Source organism: Stegodyphus dumicola, chromosome 5 (genome assembly GCF_044657685.1).
Source record: "Stegodyphus dumicola isolate Sdum_Otavi_A_Nest chromosome 5, ASM4465768v1".
NCBI classification, from domain to species: Eukaryota; Metazoa; Arthropoda; class Arachnida; order Araneae; family Eresidae; genus Stegodyphus; species Stegodyphus dumicola.
In genome coordinates this window covers 225,386,309-225,411,036 of record NC_140772.1, presented here as the reverse complement: position 1 = coordinate 225,411,036, position 24,728 = coordinate 225,386,309, and the positions used below count along the sequence as shown (strand labels likewise).

Below are 24,728 nucleotides of genomic sequence, written 5' to 3'. Positions count from 1 at the left end.
CACTAAAATGACGAGCCACCATTTGATACTTTTACAGGCCGACACTGAGTTGCCAGCCCACTCATTCACGAACTGTAGAAATTAGGCCCATTCAACAAAAATCAGTATCTGCATTCCCAGTGGGCATGTGGGATTCGTCAGCAAATGTGGTATTCTGAACCCGTCCGTAAGATTCGAGACACACTCACTTATATAGCAGATTTGGCTTTTGCATCGTTAGGACGACGAGCCACCAATTGAAACCTATGGCTATAGCTTCGTTAAAATGACTAGCCACTAATTGAAACTTAACACTGCGAGAAGGGCCTAGTCTGCACTCGCTAACAGGACCCGTGACCCCTCATCGCAGCACCTTCCTCGCCCGAACATAGTTAGCCCTGGTTGAGTAGCACGCCTCAACTAGGTTACGTAGTGGCGCCACAAAGAGTCCTATGTCCGAGCTAGAGTAGCGAGAGGCTTTATATTCGCATCATCCACATTATAGCTTCGCCAACCCTTCAGATTCGCAACAGTCAGGCTCCAAGTCGCCTTCCACTATGTGGCCGGATCCGGACTACCCATCTGAACCTTATCATTAAGGAGGCTCGGCTATTTGCTACCTGCCCTCTGACACAGCACCTTCGACAGCAGTTCTTTCCTTCCGACTACATCACATATTCTGTGAATTGACTGTTCACGGACTATTACTGCAACAAGAGCATCTCACAGATAATGAAGCAAGTGAATGAAAATAATTTTATCCAAGAAACTAAAGATAAATGTAAAATGTAGAAAGGCGGCCTAACCGTCAGATTGCTAGCAATGACTAGAATGACTTCCTAACCCTGTAATGCCATTAACGTAGTTTGGCGGAACAGGTTAAGTAAAGTGACCATATCGCTCCTGCTTCAAAAATACCTAATATCTCTACAATATAACGGAAGGCATCGAATTCGAAATTCGGCAGCCCGAACAAAAATTTGACGTAGGTAGAAATAATGCCAATTCTTTGATTAAATCAGTTAAGAGTATAAATGGAGTTGCAATAAGAACATATAATTTAAATAATTTAACAAAAAAACAAAAGAAGGAAAACTGTGAAAATTATTTCAATGGAAGAGTACGTGCATGGAGATGTGAAGCTCAACCCCTCTGCATTCCGTTCGGTGGGCGGAAGCGATCATCAGTATGTGATGGGACTTAGTAGAAGAAGGCGAAGTATGTATTGGGGAAAACTTGTAGTAGATAAAGAAGGCAGAGTGTGAACTGGAGAAGGCTTGTTTTGTTTTATCGAGCTCATTAGGTGCTACAACAGTTGGAATTTGTATTCAATGAATTTTAGCCTCTTTCACAAAATTTTCCATAGCGTAAGCCGTGAATTCTGCAGCTCAAAATTTGCCATCGTTGTTTTATCTTCTAAGATTTGATTGGAAGACGCGATGAACATGTTCAATTTATTCTTCAGATACGCAAGGTAGCCTTTTTTGCACAAATATTTTATGATTTGAAATTCCTTATGTCGATTTTAAATAGATTTCCTGTTTGGAAGTGGATTTCTAAAGTTTGGTTAAAATTTTAACCATAGTAACGGATTTCATCTGTTGGACAAATTCGAAATACTTTCTTTTATTACAGACATCATGTACTTATGTACTGCGCGTATCCTGCTGCACATCTTATTGTTGTGACACACCATGACTGCTTGCTGGAGAAAAGCTTGTATAGTCATTAGAATTTTTGAAGTAGGAAACACGAACAATGAGCAATGCTGTCGCCGGGACTCGAACCTGGACCTCTCAAATATGCGCCGAGTGTGCTACCATTACACCACGAAGGCATGCAGAAGCGAGGAAGAAAATACCTTATATACTTGCCCTTTTAAATGGCGACTGGGGATTAGGGGACCCAGTCGCCAAGTTCTGGTGGGGACGACTTTTTAGTTCGGGTACCACTGTAGAGTCATTAGGAGTTTTTTTAAACAGGAGTCATGAAAAATGAGCAATTGCCCTCGACGGGACTCGAACCTGGACCTCTCGAATACGCGTCGAGTGTGCTACTGTTACATCATGAAGCCTTGCAGAAACGAGGGAGAATACCTTGTAAGCTTCATATTGAAATTTTATACCATCTATATACCTCCTCAAACTTCCACTGGATATTGTTTTGTATGTTTTTTTAATAAATTATTAACAAGTTTTTTAATCTTATAACTATGTACAAAATAGTAATTAAATTTTTTTTTTTCTCAGCTTTTTAGAAATACGATAAAAATTTAATGCAGGTGTTGGAATGCGATGTGAGGTTTCGAAAAGTGATGCAACGCAGTCGTTTATTTGATAAAAAAATCAAATATTTTCAAAAATTTCAATTCACGTGTAGTACAATAAACGTTGTTGCTGAGATTAAAAAATTTCACTCTTAAATCATGTAAAACTCTAATTCATTTTCTTACTGTATTTGACTGTTTCCTTTAATAGTATCACGATCCCAGTGATATGGTTAATGATTGAGACACCACTGAGTTCGGATCCCAGATTAAGCACACCACACCCACATTTTTAGTAAAATGGAAGCTCTTAAAATCTATCAATCTGAAAATTCATTCGTGAGGTTGTTGGTAACGGAAAAAGGCTACGAGAGACTGGCAAAGCTGTGCTCTTTTTTCAATAAGATAATCTACTCCAATCATTTAATCAATAATGCTCTGAGCTTTGCTTGAAATCTGAACGTAAATTTAATTTTTTTTATTTATGAAAGATTAAAAATTTGTATTATGTTATACAACCATTCTATAAAATGTGCCTGTTTAGTTGTTACAAATTTATAAATTGCGATTTATATGTTGTACAAAATGTAAATTTAGTTTAAAACTGAAATTATTTCTTAATTTTTTAGGCCAAAGCAACGATCATATGGAAGATGATCATAAGTAAGTTCTATCTCTGACTATATGCTTTGAATATGATTGCATTTTTGTATATATGTATATATGTGTGTGTGTTAGTAATATCAATATATTTGTAAATTTAATACTAAAGCATACGATCATTTATAGTAAATAAATAACTGAAATAGTGATAATTCAGTAGATTTAGACATCATAAAGTAAATGTCTTTTGCGACTAGCTTTAAATCTTTCTTTTAAAGAATGCATTTCAGAATTATTAAACTAATGTCGATGTTGTAATACAGTCTAGTGATAACGATGTTGAGACACTGATATCATCGACTGAAGACATGTGTTTTTCAACACAGGAAAAAAAAAAAAAAAAAAAAAAAAAAAAAAAAAAAAAAAAAAACGCTTCCTGTGACAGATTTGCCTATGGTTTCTACATCTGCGAAGTCTGTTTTTACGTTTTGCCATTGCTGTGGATATCTCTTCCCTATAGATCGCAAAAATTGCTGTGAATATCAAATCGATTGCTGTCGACAGGAGACACTAGAAGCCTACAACGGCAAAGACGAGATGGAAGAATTTACAGAACATCTTCTGGATAATATTAAGACCATCTGCTCAAATTTGCTTCCAACGCGAGCTGCCAAGAAACGGCACAGCATTTCATGGTGGAGTAAAGAACTCAGGCAACAGAGTCAGAAATGTCGTGCTCTAAGGCGCAGAATAAGAACAGCAACCGACGAGGACACAAAAATGCATTACCTTTCAATTTTCCGTAAGGAAAGGGCATCATACAAAAAGAACATCCTCGCAGCAAAGATAACAAGTTGGAGAACTTTTAGCACGCAGAATAACAATCCATACAGCGTCCTCCATAAATTGTCGACTAATAAAATCTACCAGCCATCACAGATCTTCGCCTACCCCTCTCTTACAACAGACATCGCACGAGCCACAGCTGCCACCTACTTAGACGCACTGTTCCCGAATGACGATCCAACACAGGACACAACAGAGCAAAGGGAGATACGTGCAGACTCAACACCTCCAGCAACTACAGCCGACGAGCCCTTCAGTGACTCAGAAATCAGACAGATCTACCGCCATCTCCCTCTCAAAAAGGCACCGGGACCCGATGGCATCGATTATAACATCCTTAGAATAGCCTACAAGGCAAGACCATCCTTCTTTACTAAATTCTTCAATCAGCTCTTGCACCATCGAGTTTTCCCTCGCGTCTTTAAAGAGGGACAAGTCGTCCTCTTCTTAAAAAAGAATAAAGATGCAGAAAATCTGCGCTCCTTCAGGCCAATATGCCTTCTATCCTCCCTAGGGAAGATATATGAGAAGTTAATAGTCAATAGACTCAGATTTCACCTCCATCGCAGCCGCTATCTCAGTAATAGACAATTCGGCTTTAGAGTTGGACAATCCACCACTCATGCTCTGCACGCTATCTTGGAGGAAATACAAAGGAATAGATCAGGCAACCTGCACACCGCCTTCATCTCGCTGGACCTCCAGAGTGCCTTTGATACACTCTGGTGGCCAGCAATCAAGCAGGCACTCAGGAAAGCGCAATGCCCCATCAATCTCTACAGCGTCCTCTGCCACTACCTGCAGGACAGAAGTCTACTAATAACTCATAACAACGGAGTTACTACTAAACACCAAGAAAGGGGCTGTCCGCAAGGCTCGTGTGCGGGACCGATTCTTTGGACGATTACTTTCAACGCCATTCTGGAGGCCACATGGCCAAGACATACGTCCATCGTCGCCTACGCTGACGATGCCGCACTGTTAGTACAAGGAAGAACCCGCGACGAGCTTGAGAAGAATGGCACCGAGTCTTGTGCACTCTTTGCAGAACTCTGCGGCAAACTTCAACTTCAACTATCTGCTGAAAAGTCCTGTGCCCTGATCATACCGAAGCAAAGAGCCAACCTGAGACGCAAACCATGCATCAAGTTAATGCAGAGGAACATTAAAATCAATAACACCTTAAAGTACCTTGGCCTTCTGTGGGACAACAAATTAACATGGATCCCCCACCTCCAAAGTATTAAACAGCGAACTTCCGAAATAGCAAGAAAAGCCCGCCTATTTCAGGGGCGAAACTGGTGTCAAAATCCCCACATACAGAAAATTCTTTATCTCACAGTCTCAGAGAAAATAGCCCTTTACGCTTCAGCAATATGGGCCAATCCGATGAGTGGTAGAAAAGTCAAACAGCTAGGAATTATACAACGACCTTACGCCTTACTCTTGTGTAAGGCCTACAGAACAACGGCCACTAGTGCAGCAGTGGTATTATCTGGTCTAATGCCACTGCACATACGCGCAGAAACTGAACCTGCTTACGCTACTGTTATCCATTTAAAGAAGGAAGCTACCTTCTGCGGAAACACTTATAGTCCAGTTCAGTATGAGCATCCAAAGAATACCCTGGAGACGCACCCTGCGCACAAGGGAAGAAATATAAGGATTCACGTCAGCAGAAGTGGCGAGCAAATTACAATACAGGATCCACGGTACCCAATGCAGTACTATACAGATGGATCCAAGCTCGACGAGGGTACAGGTAGTGCCTTCGTCCTGTACCACGGAGGATGCAAGGAAATCGAGTGGAAGGGTCATCTTCAACCAATAAACAGTACATTCCAGGCTGAAGTCATAGCCATTACCACTGCGATTCAGCATGCAATTGACAGCGGGATCACCGATGCAATGCTGTTTACAGATAGCATGTCAACGCTATTCGCCCTAGTCAACCATAACCACACCTCCCCATTGGTAGCGGACCTCCAGAATATTCTACAATCACATCCTCAACTAATTGTAAATTTAATATGGACTAAGGCACACGTTAACAACGAGGGTAATGAGACAGCTGACCAACTGGCAAAGGACGCAGCAAGCAACATAGCTGCACAGATGGTAACTATTCCAGCGCCACCCTCGTATCTCAAGAGAACTCTTAAGGAAAAAGGTCTGCAGAAGTGGCAAGCTGAATGGGAGACCTGTGATACGGGTCGCAGAACCAATTTATTTCTGCCTAGAGTGAAAATGGAGCGCCAATACCTCCCATCACTAATTACATCTCGGGGCACGGGCCCTATTTTGAGCGATTTTGAGCGATTTTCCCACCTATTTTGAGCGATTTGGTATCTCTCATACAGGCTTGTGCGTCTGTGGGTCGCTCGGAACTCCAGACCATTACATCTTTGCATGCCCGCTCACGGAGGATAATCACCTCCACTTGCCAGCAGACAACCAAATAGCCTTCAAACGATTCATCGTTAATAACAAAGGCACAGTGAATACCATCTGCAGAATAATCAGCCAGATAACCGCCCTGGGGCAAGACCTATGCCAACCCCACTAATTCAGGGTCTTAAGTGAATGTAAGTACTCCTCTGCATCTAAGGAAATACTTCCTTCTGCTAAGCGCATGTACCTTCTTTATGTGTCATGTCATGTATGTGTTATGTTAATATTTTTTTTTCCTTTTCTTTTTTTTTTTTTTTCTTAAATGTGTAACCAGTATGTTATGTAACGTATACCTTGCAAACCTAAATCTGTAATACAATATAAATAGCCAACGTATCTCTCATCTGCCCCTGTATGGCAATGTAATAAATCTTTTAAGATCTCAATAAACCTCCGGTAGATAGGGGAGGGCGCGGGACATATGCCTGTTTACCTCTGTTAAACACCAGGCGTCCCCGTCCTCCGTCACCTGTCACCTGTGGATATCAAAGGTTGAAAGGTTTTTTTTACTATTTTAAAAAGCTGAAAAAAAATTATTTCACTTTCGAGTTGATGTTAGTCTGAGTATAATCACTGAATTTTCTACGTTGGGGTTATACACATCATTGTTAAATTTAGTTAAAATTTGATTTGAAAAATCACTTTTTCGTTGTGTAAATTTTACGGAATTTAAAAAATTTAATTTTCACTAATTAGGTAATAATGAATAAATATTTCATTTTAAAATCACTTGTGATGTGGCAGTAATACATATTTACATTTTTGAGTAAATTTTTCACTAGAAATATGTTATGAATTGTTATGTGAACTTAGAATTAATATCTTGCTTAAAATTCACATCAAATCGTATATTATATTATACTCACATCAACATAAAAGTTGTAACGATTATTTTTATTTCGTAACCCGTTATTTTATATTAATTTTCATTTCCTATCAATAACAAAATGCAACTTTCCAGCATGCGAGATATTCAAATAAGGTAGAAAGAAGGAAGTATTTCGAGGGTGAAATTAGAGCGTATTCTGCTTTCTTGAAGGCCACATTGATTCTATAGCAATTAGAATTCTGCGGTGCTGAGTTCTTTTTTGCCATTAGGCTTGTTTATGTCGACTTCGGTTAGAGCCAGTTTGCGCGCTTGTTAGACTGTGAAACCGTGAGGATATATTTAAACTTCATCACTTTCAAGTGTATCCATTACCTTTTTTAATTTAAAGGCAAAAGTGTTAGTTTCTGTAAGAGCTGGAGTTGGTGCCGTCTGTAAAACTTTATTCGAGTTAAGGGCTCTATACGTTCTTCTCCTGATTTTGTAGGACTTTAAAAGACTTAGTGATAATTCACAAAACCGTCTTTTCAACGTCGTGTACATTTTATGTTAGCAAAGAATACACGACGTTACAAAGTATATTTAACATTAATGAAAAAGTTCTGAAAGCTTTAGCTTTCAGATTTTATATCAAGCCCAAAGGGGCGCTTTTTTTTTTTTTTTTTTTCATTTACACACACATACACGTTTCAAGACACACTCACGGGCTACGGGCTACTGTCCTTTTGGGCTAAAAATATTTAAAAACAGCATATCTTTATAATTTCCGATAGGCAGTTTAGCGGGCTGGCGATAGAAACTTTTTTTTTTTCGTACAATGTTGCCACTGCTTTCTGTGAAATCTTTTCAGTTTTTTTTTAATCAAAAATTCGTTAACGTTTTACAAAATATGAAATAGACAATAAAACAAATTTGGAATTCCAAATTCTGTCTTCCAGTGGCTCATATTCGGATGGAGGACTACGTTATTCTAAATCTGATGGCTCTAAGTACTGTTGTTTTTTCACAATGCGAGAAACGTACATACGTTCATGCAAATTCTTCATTATTTAATTTCTTTAAATATAACATTTGGCGGCAACAATTTGAAAAGTGATACAACGCATTTAAGTGATTCAACGCAAAATGCTGTATCAAGATTAATAATTCTTTTGGGCTAACCCCTTGGGCTAATAAAATCATATGATATTTTATATGATCATATGATAATCAAATCATATGAATTAACTTATTTTTCGAACATTTGAGATAACTATAAATAATATATTATAATCATATGATAATCAAATCATATGATGTAACTTATTTTTCGAACATTTAAGATAACTATAAATAATATTATTTATCAAAATATCTATATATTTTGTACCTACAAATTCTAAATTTAGAGGATGTAACAAAGTCAGGGAGTAAGTTAAATGGGAGAAGGTAGTAGAGTTGCGCGCCTCCAACCTGCACGCAACCAAGAGGTGACTGTTGAAACTGGAAAATAGACAGAGTCTTGCTAAGGGTTTAAGTCCCTTTTTATTCAACTTAAGAAATTACAATTGCGTGCTCTTGACACTCACAAACTACCCGACCCGGCGGTAAAATAAAAATAAGAACCTGAAAAGAAATAATAACTAGACTCTAACTACGAGGCTCTCTAAACGTAACTAACCTCACCGCGTTTTACAGTACCGCTGCTAATTCAGCTAACTTTGAATATCACGTTGAACGAATAACAATTCTCCGAGGCAAGCACACAGGCCGAAACGCGGGGTTCTTCAATTTCTGGCTAACTACCTCCGCGCTCGTGAAGTAAGAACAGCACATTTCGAACTCGTTTCCTTTCTATTTAACTCAGAATACTTCCGCTGATAATTTGAATCCTTGCGCGTTCTACTAAAATTTACATACTCTAGCATTGGCAGTTCCAGGGGAAAGTAAGGCTTGACAGGAAAGATAGTTTAAACTTAAAATAAATGTTAGTTAAAATAAATATAAACCCTACAAGGTAACTAAAATTGTGTAAATAAGCATGTTTATTTGCCGCTAAAAATCTTACTGGTTCAGTTAACGTCATAACATTGTAAAATTCAGAAGAAAATTTTTATTGCTCTTAATAGATTTAAATTTCTTGCATTTTGACAAATAAAACATAAATAAAATAATTAGAAACAATCCAATTTCAGAAGCTTCGTATTTTTTTATCTGCCATATTAATTTGGAATAAAATCATTCATGAACATCATCCAATTATAAAATTTTCTGTAGTGCATTGATTAATTAAAGACATATATACATTTCTAATTGTTCATCAAAAACTATGTACTGTTTCATATCTGGGAAATGTAAAATTCGAATTACATTCTCTGACTGAAGACTTATATAGACTATACGCATTTTTTTTTTTTTTTTACTTAACCGTTCTAAGATATTATTTATAAACAACATTTGGATTTCGGCTGGATAAATTATGAACGGCCAAAGCTCTGGAAAAATAATTTCAAAGTTTTAAATACTTGGCATTATAGTAAGAACAATACTAAGTGTCTGACATTTCATGCTTACTGTTTTTTTTCATTGGGCGAAACGCAGTTGGTAAACGGCTTGCATATCCTTGTGTGACACGTTTCTGAAAACCCATAATTATGAGACCTTTGCACCGTCAATTTTACCATTGCTTTTTGAAACGTTTTCCGGTATTGTAGTGAGTAAGGAATTTCCCTCTGGCAACGAACTCTTGAGTTCAAATAAGAGTTCGCCTCATAGCATTTTGTGTCGATACTTGTTTTTCTTTCCTGAACAAAAGCAACACATCGACGAGTTTCTTCTGTACCTAGTATTATAAGAAGTAATATTTACTAAAGTATAAGCATTATAAATATCATTGGCACAAAATTGTTGCTGAGGATTTTTCTAATGCGAATCGCATTAATTCCGGCAGCGCAAAATACATTGCATTTATTCTCGATTGGTATCGTGAGACATTCACGTTAATTACCACTTGAAATCATTAAGATATTCGATTGGTTTCGTAAGTAATGTGGAATGAAATTCACAGTCTTTAGTTTTACTAAAAAGCAAAACGTATAATCAAGAAAGAGAAATCGGCTTTTGTTTGGCACATTTATTATGTGTGTTACTTATAAACGTATTATATGTTTACGTATGTATTTATATGCGTGTTACGTATATATTATGTGTGTTACGCTTACGAAAACTGAGCCTTTTCCTAATAATAATATATAGACTTCGGCTTCTTAATGATGTGTTACCGAAAAATAAATTCGCTCTTGAAAAATTTCGCCTATAACAAAATAAGAAAACTCGTGTGGAACTTTGTGGGAAAGCTGTCACAAATGGACGAACTTGTCCTTGATATGACGCATTTTTTAACTCCCTTTGCTTTTGTTAATGTTAATGCATTTTATACTACATAGAACTTGCGCCCATTATAATGCCCAGATCACAGAGAAATTATGCTACAAAAAGTTTCCTGTCAAATATGAATTTCAAAAATTTCCTGTGCAAAGAAATGTACATAAACGGGAAGCCGTCGATTTGAATTGCCCTGTCTGTTAACTGTCCAATGTCGACTAAATACCCATGTCGGTAAGTAGTTGTTAGCTAAGTGTCCGCAGCCGATAATGGCATCCAGAACGTAAGTTTCCTTGTGGACGTCTATAGAAAGTAAACACAGTTTCATAAAAAAATATTGTAATACTAAATACGGCAATTGTTGAGTTGCTTTTCAACGTAATTCCACGGGAATCAAGGCATTTGTCCTTAATCGGAAATAGTTTATGGATCTCTCTATGGTAAAATTCTGCCATCTGATAAGAGCCAGTGTGTGTCAGCCATCTGCTTTCTAATGCGTTGCTTTGAAAAGTTGACCGGACAGGACTTTCTTGAGGCACAATAAGACATAAAAACCGCTGGGAGATGGATCGAGACTATGAGGCGAATGTTCGCATGCTCTCATGAAACTCTTAAAACATTTATTGTACAACGAGCCGTATGAAGTCCTTGCCGTGCAGCAAGACAGTCTTAAGCGTGTCTCGTTGGATGTTTTGAATAGCAGTTTTAACAATGCTTTACAGACTGAGACTAATGCTAAATTGGGTTCCAGACCAATGCTAAATTGGGCCCGTACAGATATACCAGGTAATGAACTAGCAGATTCAATTGCTAATCAAGCAGCAATAAATTAAATCTACCATAATTTACAATACCCTTTCCAAAATCACATCTTAAACATATTACATTCAAAGATCTATTATTACAGTGGCAGTCAAGATGGACTAATACTAAAACAGGGCAAAGAATATTAAAATTTCCATTTCTAACATTTTTAAAGAAATTCAAACTCAAAGATACTGAAATTTACGATTGTCATAATAAAGGAAGTCCCGACCATTATGTTTTTGAATGTGAATTTACAAAAGAGCATCATTTAAATAAGCCTTCAAATTAGTACCGGAAAGAATGGACCCAACATTTATTAAAACACCCTGCTTTATATAATAAACTTTCGAAACCAATAGAATACTGTATCAATCTTAACAAATAATCTCAACAGTTAATTTCATCAACTATATTTATTTTGTACATATCAAAATTAACTTAATTCAATAATCATTTATAAAAAGATTATAATATTCGGCCTATGATCTAAATTGAAAATATAACTGTTGCTTTATATCAATTAACCAAGACCTAAACCAAGATCATCTGAAACATTGAACTAGCGTAGCAAATGCAAAGAAGGCTGTAAATAATTTTCACTGTCAGGTATAAATGATGTAAAAATATCAATGACATGCAAAAATATTCATTGTAAAAACTCTAAAATATCTGTTCAATAAATAATTTCCACTGGGTGGGATTTTTCCGTTAGGTATCACTTTAGGTCGGAAGCTTTCTCAGTTGTGCAAAATGCAAAGTGCTTCACAGATTCAAAGATCTATTATTGCAATCGCAATCAAGATAAATTAATAATAAACCAGGACAAAGAAAAATGTTTCAATTAAACTGATATCATCGTCCTTTACGATTACAACATTTTTAGCTGGACATGTTCCATTTCTAACATATTTAAATAGATTCATACTTAAAGATACTAACGTTTCTAATTGTGGTAAAATAAGAAGGCCCAACCATTATGTTTTAGAATGTGAATATACAAAAGAGCATCACTTGAATAAACCTTCAAATGAATACCGGAAAGAATGGAGCCAACACCTGTTAAAACATTCTGTTTTATATTAACTTTCAAAAACAAGCCGCCCAGTCAGTATAATGGTCAGGGAAGCTGACTGCGATGCTAAAGGGCCTGGGTTCGAATCCCGGAGAAGGCATGGTTGTAACTGCCCGTCCCTTCATAAGAAAGGCAATGGTGGCCCACCTATCAGGTGCCTCCATAATAAAGAGATCACCACATCCGGCATTGTATAAATTAATGTACTGGGTTACATTTGTAATTGTTCACAATCTGACATTGGGGGGGGGGAATTCAAAAACAATAGAATAGTGTACCAATCATAACAAATAATCTAAACAATTATTTTCATCGACTAATTTTTTTTGGATTCTGATGTTAAAACATCTCAGTCCATTATTTACTTTTTGTTATTTATTTCGTATATATCAAAATTAACTAAGTTCCAAAATCATTTACAAAAAAAAAAAAAAAAAAAAAAAAAAAAAAAGACTTTAATATTCGGACTAAGATATAAATTGAAATCGATTAGTTTTATATTAATCAGCCAAGAGTTTCTGAAATTAAATCATCTGAAACATCGAACTACTTTATGTACGAAATCTTCGACAAAAGAACTTAAAAACTTTATATCTCAAGAACTTTTGATCTATTGAACTTTTCTAGAACTTTCTCTGAATCTTGAACTATGTAAATTTATTAAAATCAAATTGAAATATGTATCAAAATTCTATTAACGTAGCGCCCACCAGCGGCCGAGCGGTAAAGACGCTGAACACTGGTAGTTCGGTCCGAGGTTCGAATCCGCGAACGGGCTGGCTGCATGGGCGTTTTCGTGGTTTTCCCCATGTGTAACATGTAATCGAGCCCGTTTCCCTTAGAAAGTCCTCCACGAAGGCATCCCTCCCTTTAGGCAGATAGCCCTCTTGTGCTTTGCCATAATTAAATAATCCAATCCAATCCAATCTATTAACGTAGCATGTAAAAAGAAAATTATTGTTTTCTTTTTACATTAATGTTATTACAGTAGTTCTTAAAAAGAACTACTGTAAATAACTTTCACTGTCATGTAAAAACATTCATGGTAAAAACTCTCTGTAAAAAGGATCTTCTCAATAAGTAATATCCTCTGGGTCGGCATTTTCCGTTAAGTATTACCTTATGTCGGAAGCCCTATCAGTGGTGCAAAGTATTTATCACTAATCGGAATTTTCTTTAAATATTTTTTGTTGTTTTTAATGCATCGAATAGTTCACTGATAATTTTGAAGCTTAATAAAGCTTTTACGTTTGATTCAGCCATTCTGCCTCTTTCTTCAAACCATATATTTGTAGAGACATTAGGTATTTTTTTGGAAGCAGGAGTGATGAAAAATGAGCAACGCCCTCGCCGGGAATCGAACACGAAGCTCTGGAATACGCGCCCAGCGTGCAGACCACCACACTACGAAAGCATGCTAAGAAGGCGGGAGAAATACTTTATATACTCCCCCTTTTAAAGGGCTACTGGAGTTTTTAAAGAAACCAATCGCCAAATCCTGGGTATGGAGAATCATCATCCACCACCTTTTAGTTCGGGTGCCACTGTAGAGACATTAGTTATTTTTTTTGGAAGCAGGAGTGATGAAAAAAGAGCAACGCTCTCGACGGGATCGAACCACGGATCTCTGGAATACGCTCCCTGCGTGCAGACCACTACACTACGAAGGCGGGAGAAATACCTTATATATTCATTATTGAGTATACTCTTTCGACTGGTGCCAGTGTGTCTGGTTTGTTGAAAATGTACTCTATCATTTGAGCAGGACTGGGCAATGAAATGTCGTCTTGGGATAAGGAATTTTTCCCTTTTTTTCTTCTATGTAAGCTTCTTGTGTGTCTGTCTGTATTCTTGAATAACTTTAAAAAAATTTAAAATATTATCTCAGAAGGGGTGGATTTAATTTATCTTTGAAATGGTAATGCGCATTGAGGTAGAAGAAAAAGAAGGTGTAAAATATTGCACGTCTTCTTCCATCTTTCTTAGTAATTCATTTGCATTTCTGACATCACGTTCTCTCAGAGGTGGTTTTGTTCCTTGCATAATTTAAAAGGAAAGACAGTATTTGGAAGTAAATGCTCTGCGGTACGTCTGAGAGCATTTTGCATTTCAGGAATGAAAAAGGTGGTTTCTGTGCGGTTTTGTTATCCACAGTTAGCTGCATTTACTTAGGGCTTATTCAAAATGTCCTTTGTTAAAATATTTTAAATGCACTGGATATATAAATGGTAACTCAGTTTATCATTCCGTAAGTTCGTATGAGCACGTACGGATAAAGTAAATTCGTTGTTTTTTAACTTTTCTAACGGATATCTTTTAAACTTTAATCTTAATTAAAGAAAGTATCTGCGACATTGGATCGTTCAAGCACAGTTCGTAATATAAGAGATTTTTTTTTAAAAAAAAATATTGGAAATTTTGCGTACATAATTTGTAATAGTTTTACCCATTTTTGATAGGACTTTCATTAAAAAATAATAGTAATTAAGTAAAATATAACACGCATTTAATTGCTGAGTATTTCATTCTTGTGAAACTCCAAGGTATTCTTTGTTACAATTCAACACGGGAAGATTTTGTGTCTCCATTGCTTTGAGCTAGTAAACCAATAAGTCTAGTCAAAGCATATCACGTGGTTTGTTATTCAGTAAGAAATTTCCAGCGATCTCTTAAGAAACACAATAATTTGCAAAATTTTCGATGCGTTTATTTTTCAGGTTTTTTTTTTTAATAAGCTATGATAATTATAACATTGATAATAAACATAAGCCTTTCTAGCAGACAGAAAGTATCAATGATTAAAATGGGAATAAAACTACGAAATATTGAAAATGGAAGAAATAAATAAAAATTATAAATTTAAAAAGTAATAAAATTAATGGAGCTGGAAAGACGAGCAGTTAATTGGGACATTTAATCTCGCTAATTGGAGATAAAAGTGTTTTTTCCGCACAGTGATGCCATTGCTCTCTTTGAAATCGTCGAGTTTGGTAATGAAATATTCATTAAAGTTTTACAAAATATGAAATAGGTAATAAAACAAATTCGAAATTCAAAATTCGGGTTTCCAAGTGTAAATGTTCGGGTGGAGGATTTCGTTATTCAAAATTTGATGGTTCTAGGTCCCCCTGTTTTTATGCTAGGAACATACATACGCTCATACAGAATCTTTATTATTTAATTTCTTTAAAAAATAATGTAAATAATATAATGATCTGCTTGCAACATTCTGAAAAATGATGTAGTGGACGATGCGAAGTTGCGTTTCGAGACTAACATTTCATCTAAAGAGCAAAGCTAACACGGAGATATCTCAATATTCTGAGCCACGCTAAACTAAACAACTACTCAGGAACTGATGCTGTCCCTGGTCTTATATAGTTTTCTCCCAGCCGCTGAGAGATTTCTGGTAGCTTCCATTTATCGAAATGAATGGAGGCATATGAGGGCCGGATATGGTTACAGCTACATGTAACATCTGTAATGTCACTTCGGTTTTCTCACCTCTATAAAAATAATTATCCACCAGCTTCGTATTTTAAATGTTTATTGCACGCACAAAATTACACACTATAGATCACTAAAACTACACTACTAATAATTGAAATATATACATTTATTAAGACAAGTTAATTTCGTTTTCACTAACAGCTGAGCCTTTCCCTTTTCTAACCTTTCTCTCGGTCTCCTTCCTAGAAAATTACACTTTTGGCGCCTCTCAAATTGAGAATTAGCGCCTTCTATGTATCTCAGCTGACGTCACCCATACATCAGAGCATCAATTGTAGTTATTTAATTACAGAGCCTATTACAGTTATACAGGGACCGGACCAAAATATTGCAAAACGGTCACCAAGTTTAGCGATTTCTTGCCAAATTTGGCGACAAAAGTTAATCGCCGAAAATCATCGCCAACTTGGCGATATGTTGCCAAGTTAGCGAGATAGCTATGTATTCAGTGTTAAATAGACGTCTGTGTTCTTACTTTTCCGGCAAAGCTTCGCTTCTAGGTGTTATATTATACAACAACAACAATAACAAAAAACTTACTATTTCACATTATGTTTCAAAAAAAAAAAAAAAAAAAAAAACTATATTTTTTACATATTTCTTTAAAATTATTTATATATGTACGGAATTGCTAACAACACTTGTGTCCTATTTTACAGAGATGTTTTATCTCAAATGGAAGAAATTGAGGCTAAAAGAAGGAACAGGAAACGCGAGAATCGAATCCAGAGGAGCCAGCGGAGTCGTTTTGATGGTGTTTCAAAAATGATACCGAACAAGAATCGTTCCGAAAAGTCTGTCTTGACAGATGCATCGAATACAAACTCAAATTCCAAACCAGCCTCTGTTGCGAATTCAGAAAAGCTGGAATATTTGGAATCCATCCAGAGTCCTAGCAGTAAAAGTTCTGTGACTTCCGAACAAGAGCATACAAAGATCGAAGAAGCAGGTAATATATTTTAAGTACTTCCAGTACTACTAATTAGGGTATAGTCGTTAAACTATACCCTAATTAGTAGTACTGGAAAGTATCTTGTTTGGCACACCTGTTAATGGCATTGCAATTCCTCATGTTTTAGTAAGTGGTACGCATAATAAATGGGCCTTTTCGGTAATGGAATTCTTTGTTAAACGAAGTGAAGATAGCAAATTGCGTCTCATCTTCAGCTAACAATAAATAGAACAAGCAGTTTAAATAAATGATTTTGACGCTGTCAGTTTTATTGCAATCTTCATGAGCAAATGGAAAACTGAAATTTTATAATTTGACATTTATGAAAGAGCTGTGCATTCTTTCAAAATGACACAGATTGCATTAATAAATTTAAAAACTAGTTTTATTTTTCAAAGTTAAATGTTATAAAATTATAGCTTGCGTTCTCATGAAAATTTCGCATCGTATAAAGGCATTTCTAAAAAAGGTTTTTGAATTTGTTAACGTGTAGATAATAACTACTTTCCCTTTTCGAAAGTAATACTTTAAAAATGATATTTTAATGGTAATAATTAAAAAATAATATTCTATAATATTTTTCTGTTTTTCTACTTTCAGAAATTTCTCAGTATGCGTAAACAAATGCAAATACTAAGAAATGTATATATGTGCATGTCCATGTTACCATAACAACCTAAAATTAACCAACCAGTCACAGATTAGCTGTACCTATACATCATACGTAGTATAAATACTCTTGGCACAACAACTGCGTCATTCCTTTCCCTAGCTCCCATCCTGCAAAAAAATCTGCGACGCTTATGCTGTTTTGTCCAGCATACTTACGTCGTACTTTTGAAAACCGTGTACATAGAAATTATTGTATTCTCACTGTGATTAAAAAATATCTTGTCTGCAAAAGGATGGTTTCGATATGTGCGAAAATAAAGATTGGTGATTTCTAGAAATCTAATTTGTTATCTTCATTAGTACGCATTCAACCTTCAGCTATGACGGATATCGAAAGCTGTTAAAAGTTCCAGTGTCTTCTTCTACGTATTAAATTATATATATATATATATATATATATATATATATTACAACATTGTTTCTTCTCAGAATTGCCTCGAATGACTCAATTATTCATACTTTCACACAGAGCCGGGAGAAGGGTGGCACTTGCCTCAGGTGAATCACTAGAAGGGGCTCAAATCGACCATAAGAATTCGAAAATTACTTTAATTATGTTTTTAAATTTGCCAGTTATTATTAGGGGAAATAAGCTTCAACAAACTTAAATTAATAAAACAATAGGAAGAATTGCAAGAAACTCTTGAATCTAATGCAATGTGCATTTCGATATTATTTCTTATTTATCAAAAAATAATTTTTTAACATTTTCATTTGAAAGTTATAAATAATTGGCTATATTAATTTTTCTAATTTGATAAAGCTACGATTAAAAATACTTTCAGAATTATGGTATAATTATGCTATAAGAATTAGGATATTTTGATTTAATACATTCATTTTTGTTCAATACAAATATAGCTATTTTAATATATATATATATAGAGAGAGGGGGGGGAGCGCGTATTTACCTTTTTGCTTCAGGTGAAAAAATATCTTTACACGGCTCTGCTTTGACATTTTAAATTTAAAAATATCAGTCTTATAAAATTTACGAAGTCTAACTTTTCTCACGTTCGCCCGATTTCCATACTTACATTTAGCAAAATTCGTGCTGATTATTAATAGTAAACTGCAAACGGTATGACTCTCGAACAGCAGAAGTTGAATATGCAAACAAATTTCAAACACAGGCATGTTCGACTATTGACACATACCCAACTCGCAAAATTAAAAATATTTCTAATGTAATGAATTTTTTGTGTCATTTTGAAGTCATAAAAATTCATGAGAATATTAATAACGTGTTCATAATGTTTGAAATCTTATAAATTACATATATGAAAATTCTTTCATCATACTAATTGTAAATTAAAAAAACCCTTTAAATTAAGCAATGTTACGCATTCATGCATTCACAGAAAACATTTAAGACATTTATCACTGAATGACATTTAAGGAGAAAAATTACCCTGGAAATTATGCTAATTTATTTACTAACCAGCGCTTTAAAGCAAGTTGGAAACGGCGTCAATTATCTGAAATTTTGAAATTATTTCGGTAAATTTTTGTCAACGGGGAGCAAATGTTTTGTGTTTCATTTCTTATAATGAGTGTAAAATTTTTTTATATAAAAATACGGACTGAAGGACCGTAAAAAAGGTTAAATTTAATAATAATAATAATTATTTTTTTTAAGTTTCACAATATAAAACACAGACGGTTACAAGAATAAAGGCCGGGTGAGAACTTAGAGCTGGTGTGTGTGTATTTGTATCTGGCTATCTCTCTCTATACAGTAGAACCTCGAGATACAAGCACCTCTATATACGAGCAATTTGAGCTACGAGGAAAGCATGAGCGAAAACTTCGTTTCTAAATATAAGCATTGATTCGAGTAACGAGCAACGAGCCAGGCTGTTGGCGTTTCCCGATCCCGCTCTACTCGAGGAATCCCCTCGTCAGATCACCTAGTGTTCTTTGATGTACGTGTTCGTGCGCTTGTGAGTTAATTGTTTTTTTACTTTTAATGTGAAAATAATTATTTCGCGATGTCTCCCAAGAAGATTGTTGCCTCCAATAGATAGTGCTGCAAAGAAAAAGAAAGAAGCCATGGCCGTTGAAATGAAGAAAGAAATCATAGATAAATATAAGCGTGGTGTAAGAGTGACGGAATTGGCGAAGACTTACTACCGTTCGACCTCGACGATCTGCACGATTCTGAAGAAGAAGGAAGAAATTAAGGAACTTGATGTGGCCAAAGGAGTTACCGTTACATCCCAGCACGTACAAAACTCCTAGGAACTGTTGATGTGGATTAACGAGAAGCTGTTAAAAGGCGATTCGGTGTCAGAAGCTCTCATTTGCGCTAAGGCTAAAAATCTGTACTTGGATCTTCTCCGAAAAACAGCAGTGTAACGTCTGAACACCCGTGTTGGATGAAAAGAAATGAGCAGTTGTCTTTTAAATATTTATTTTAAAAACTTAATAAGAATTTCTTGAATACTAATAAGTAAAATAATCAAATCATTACAACCATAATACAAAACAATGGCCGCTGGATGCGGCAACGACGCTGGTTGCGTCTTCTTTCAAGTCTTTCACTGCATAAAAAGCCCTCTCTTTCGTTTTGTTAAACGTCTTGTCGGAAATACCTTGGGATGGGGTAATTTACGGCGTCCCTTGTGTCCGGAAACCGCACCAGAGGATTTCCGCAACACCTTTCTTCAAAGTTCTAACTGACAATTAGTCTCTAAACAAAACAGAAAGTTTTTCTCATTAAGCAAATGTTCAACAGAGGTGTGCATATCGTTACACCAGGTACGTCGACTGAAGATGAGATGGCAAAGATATTTTTTGGGGTGCGGAACGGATCAACTGGATTTCCACTATTTTCAGTGGGGAAGTTTGTTTCTAGATACGAGAAATTCGCTGTATGATCTCAATACTGGAGCAAATTAAACTCGTATCTCGAAGTTCCACTGTATACATAAGCAGCAAAATGCTCCTTAGTGAGAACAGAGGTCAAGTTTCGGTTTAAGTTCCGAATTAGCTACGTCATAAGCGTTATTAAGTCATATATATATGGATTGATCTAGAAATGACACAGTCCAGAAAATATATTACTACTTTTAGAACAAAGAGGGCCAGTATCTAAAATAAAAAGAGAAATTGAGAGCTACTGCTAATTTAAATTATAATTTTGATTTCTATATTTTTTTATCTTACGTATATATATATATATATATATATATATATATATAAAGAGAGAGAGAGAAGTTACAATAGCAGTGGTAGGCCTAAACTTTAGGACTGACAGAACATGACAAAAATAACAAGCTTTGTAATACAGTGTATGCTAGGGAAAAGAAATCCGTTACAGATATTTGCAATAAATAGTCTTTAATATTTACTAAAAGTTTTCAAATGAATGATCAACCACTGCAGGACCTGCATCACATAGGCAGTGAAGTGATTAGCGTGTCACATAATTCTGCAGTAGCTACATTAATTATGACAGCAAGATCTTTCATCTGCGTCAATTTGCATTTTCGTTTAAATGAGATGATATTTGTAATGTTTGTATTCCAGCTTCTGGTCGTTCATTTGAACAAACCTTGCAGATGCCTAGCTCTCTTTCTTCGAAACATTCGTGATTAAAATGATTTTTCGATTTCCGTGTTCTTCACGCTTTCTTCGTTTACATTTCTCTACCACCATGCGTCGAATTATGAAAGTTGTTACTTTTTCCCTGTTCAGTCATCTTTTAAAATTATAACACCAGTTCTGTTGCACCCTGTAATGAGGAAATTTTAGGCTCTGCCATAGATGATAATATTGGACTGATTCATAAGGATCTGGGAATATTTAGATAGAGATGCAGTCGATACATTTTCACAGATCATCTTTATTTAAACATACTGTGAGGAGTCGTAAACATAGTGGAGCAGTATGAAAGACAGTCTGGACACATCGCTTTCAAGTATCGCAGAATTATCCTAGCTTTTATCGGAAATTATTTGTTTAACATTGCACAAATATTTTAATTTGTTTCATAACCTAAGCAAATGCACAAAAAACTTTAGTTTGAATTTTAATTATGTGTATGTTGTACACTTAATTACTTACCAGTTGAGTTGAGTTGCTGTACCGCTTGTTAGAAGACTATCAGCATCAGTACTCAATTGGTGGACCATTTTGTTGTCGCTAGCCCCAGCCAAAATCTCTGTGGAATATTAAAATTTGTAAAGTTACTTCCGAAGATGGATATTTTGTGATGAATGAGTATTTTAGAAATGTTTTATGTATTGTGATTTTGAATTTACAGAGAACATTTACTCTAGAAGAAGGTGGTAACTTTGGATATAAGAAGTTATTCAGATGTATTTTTTGTACTGAACAATTTCAACAGTGTATATTAATGTACATCATATGTGCTGTTCACATATTTGCAGAGTTCCTGTGTAATATTTGGTTGTCACATTCATAGTAGTCACTTGTGTTATTCACTTGTTTACAACTCGCTTACAGTTCAGTTATGTATAATTTGCCTGATAACTGAAGGTGACGCTGAGAAATATAAATCAGTGTGTAGAACTGAAAATTCATGTGTTCATTGAAAAACATGTGCGGTTCAACTAGTCACAGTATGCTAGATCACACTTAGCGTGTTTAAATGCTTGATTCGTCGGAAGAAATTATATTGAAAGTCGCAAGCTGTTTACGCCGTATTAGTGGCTTTGCGGTTAAGACCGCTGAACGGCATTAGAGGTCAGGCTTACGGATTGGCTGCATAGTTAGCTTTGTGGTTTTTCCCTGTGTAACATGAATACAATCCTGTACGTAAATTTCCCTTGTGTGCTTTGCCATATTCAATTAACCTAACCTATTCCCCCGGGAGGGGAGTCGACGTAGAGAATTCTGTGAAGCTACTGGCTAGGATCTGTACCTAGGCAGTCTCGGACAAGTGGGTATACAAATTATGAACCTAGCGGTTCTGGAGGTCCTGGAAAGATCATTTATTGGTCGGCCCGTGGGTCTGGCTTGTCCTAGTGCTTAAGACTCTAGTAGCCTGGAAGTAGCGTCCCGGGTACGCTAGGTAATGTCCTTGAGCGGCGGGCAGCCCGAGCGACTGGCAGGTAGCAAACTGATGAACGGCGTCGCCGTATGGCGGTTGTTGTCAATCCTCTTCAAGGTGCGAGGACTCGTTTGGACCCCCAGGCCTGCTTCTGTAGTTGGATTGGCCACGTAGTGCCGATTGGCGAAACGTCTATACCACTAAACTAGTAACCTAACCTAACAGACAGATGCGTGCAGATTCTAGCTGTTCTGTTTTGCAATGTTACATTAGTATTAAGCTACCGTATTATAGGCAAATTCATTTTAAAGAGTTCCGCGTCATGATAAGTTAGTTGAAGGTATAAACAAAATTCTGGAGTAAATTTTACTCATGCGTACTGTGAGAAACATTTTAAAAATCTTATTTCTTCGTATCCTTAGAAATTATATAATCTGATGTTTTAAAAATATTTTTTATTTTTTTTCCCCATTTCAAGAGAGCACGGCGACTGTGGAACCATTGAATCGGGAGCGAAATGTCTGTCCTCCGAGAAAGACGAATTTGCGAAAGTCGGAATCATTGAAAAATATCCCATCTGAATCTCAGTCTGAAATGCGAGATGAAATGCGTGGTTTGAGAAGGTACCATTCGTTTAAGAATCCGTCTCAGCGTAAAGCCTTCATGACCTCGTCGAGTCTGAAAAAGTCTAATAAGTCACCTTCTACTACATCTCGGCCGCAGAGGGATGGCTCTGGTGCTTCAACGGTAAGTAAATATCGAAGTAATTATCAATTTTAAAGCTTGTAAAGTCTATGTATCTTTGGGAGCATAGACTTTTAAAAGGACTATTGAAGAATTATCTTCAATAGTCCAAACGAAACAAAACAGAAATCAGAAAAAGGGTGTATAAGACCCTTTTATTCAAACATAAAATTAACAAAAATGACCCAACTTTGGTTACAATAAGTCAAGCACTTCTGGCTTAACAGAAGTACGTAAGCAATTTCAAGGTGTGGTAGATCAGTCTAACAGTTCACAGAATACTTAAACGCGCAGAAATGATTCTGGTTTGTAGTAAACGCTTTGTCTGCATCAGCAGAAGGTAAGCAGCACGACAAATGGCAGCTCAATACAAATCAGTTCCATCACAAAGCATATCCGAAAGCACAATACCTTGAACTTCGCAATGGATCAGTTGAAGACTATCAAGGGTTCCTATGCTGCCCCATTAAAAAAGTAGAAAATCTCGGTTCTGTACGCCAAAGAGTGCCAAAAGTAGGCCTCTGACAACTGTGCTCCGTCATGCAGATGGCATGGTCTGAATACTACTTAAATAGAACGAATTTATTGACATTTCTTGCTAATCAAGCTGTTAAGCCGAAGGCAGAGTAATCTGGTCTGGGGAATGTTTTCGTAAAGTATTGTTGGTTCCTTGATGTATCTTACAACAATTTTCCACACCACAGTATCATTGCTAATCATACATACTTCTTTATGACTGCAATGTACTTTGACGCAGATGGTCACTTTCAGAAGGACAACGTGCATTGTCAACTTGCACGACTAATCTCACATTAATTTAAACAGCGTGACTTTTGTCCAGTCTCTTAACTTCACTACTACAGAGCTTTTGGAGGATGAAGTGCAAAGGTCACTTCAACGCTTGGAAACACCATTATCCAGTTTGAAAGAACGTAAGAGTTGCCATTGTGTTAGTATAGCTTGATATCCCACAGAAATGATACCTTTTTGAGTCCATGCCCAGAAGAAAGAAAAAAAAATCTGTAATCAAACTAAAGCTGGACCAACACGTTTTTAGTATTAAGAGGCGTATCAAATATTTTGGTCACTCACTGTAATTGGTTAAACGTTTTCTGCATTATTATTTTGACGATTGTGTCTATCGTTATAGCATTGCATTGTTAGAACGTAGTTTCTGTTACAGAAGTTCCCAAAAATATTTTAATATTTGTTAAGTTTAATATCCTCGTGTAATTTTCTCAGATCGTAAATAAGAATGATCATCTGTATCGATACATTAATTTTTATATACTTTTCAAAATTTTGCAATGTTGAAATTAAATTAACAATGCACTTTTAAGTGCTATATAAGAATTTCTGAGAACCGGAAAACGTGAAAAGTCTGCTGTGCCCTCGACTGAATTCAAAGCACGGATATTCCGATTGTCAGCCAGACGTGCTTCTAGTTACACCACAAAGGCACGCAATTAGGAAACCTAGAATTCGTTGTATTCTTCTTTACTACTTAAAGGGCGACTGGGGAGAGGGGATCAAGACCAAGACGACCAAATTCAAGTGGTGACAAGTTTGGTTGGTCATTACTTGTAGAGATATTGTAATACTATTTGAATTTTTGGAACA

The 24,728-nt window shown here is 36.1% G+C and overlaps 1 protein-coding gene across 2 annotated transcripts in view; it reads left to right on the top strand.

Moving 5' to 3' along the window:
* The window catches only part of LOC118195725 (uncharacterized), a 217,067-nt gene that overhangs the window by 148,347 nt on the left and 43,992 nt on the right, over positions 1–24,728 (top strand). For both annotated transcript variants that reach the window (XM_085817738.1, XM_085817739.1), the window contains exons 8-10: positions 2,875–2,908; positions 16,383–16,672; positions 22,843–23,111. In XM_085817738.1, coding sequence (XP_085673864.1) covers positions 2,875–2,908; positions 16,383–16,672; positions 22,843–23,111 — 593 coding nt within the window. The remainder of the gene's footprint in view (positions 1–2,874; positions 2,909–16,382; positions 16,673–22,842; positions 23,112–24,728) is intronic.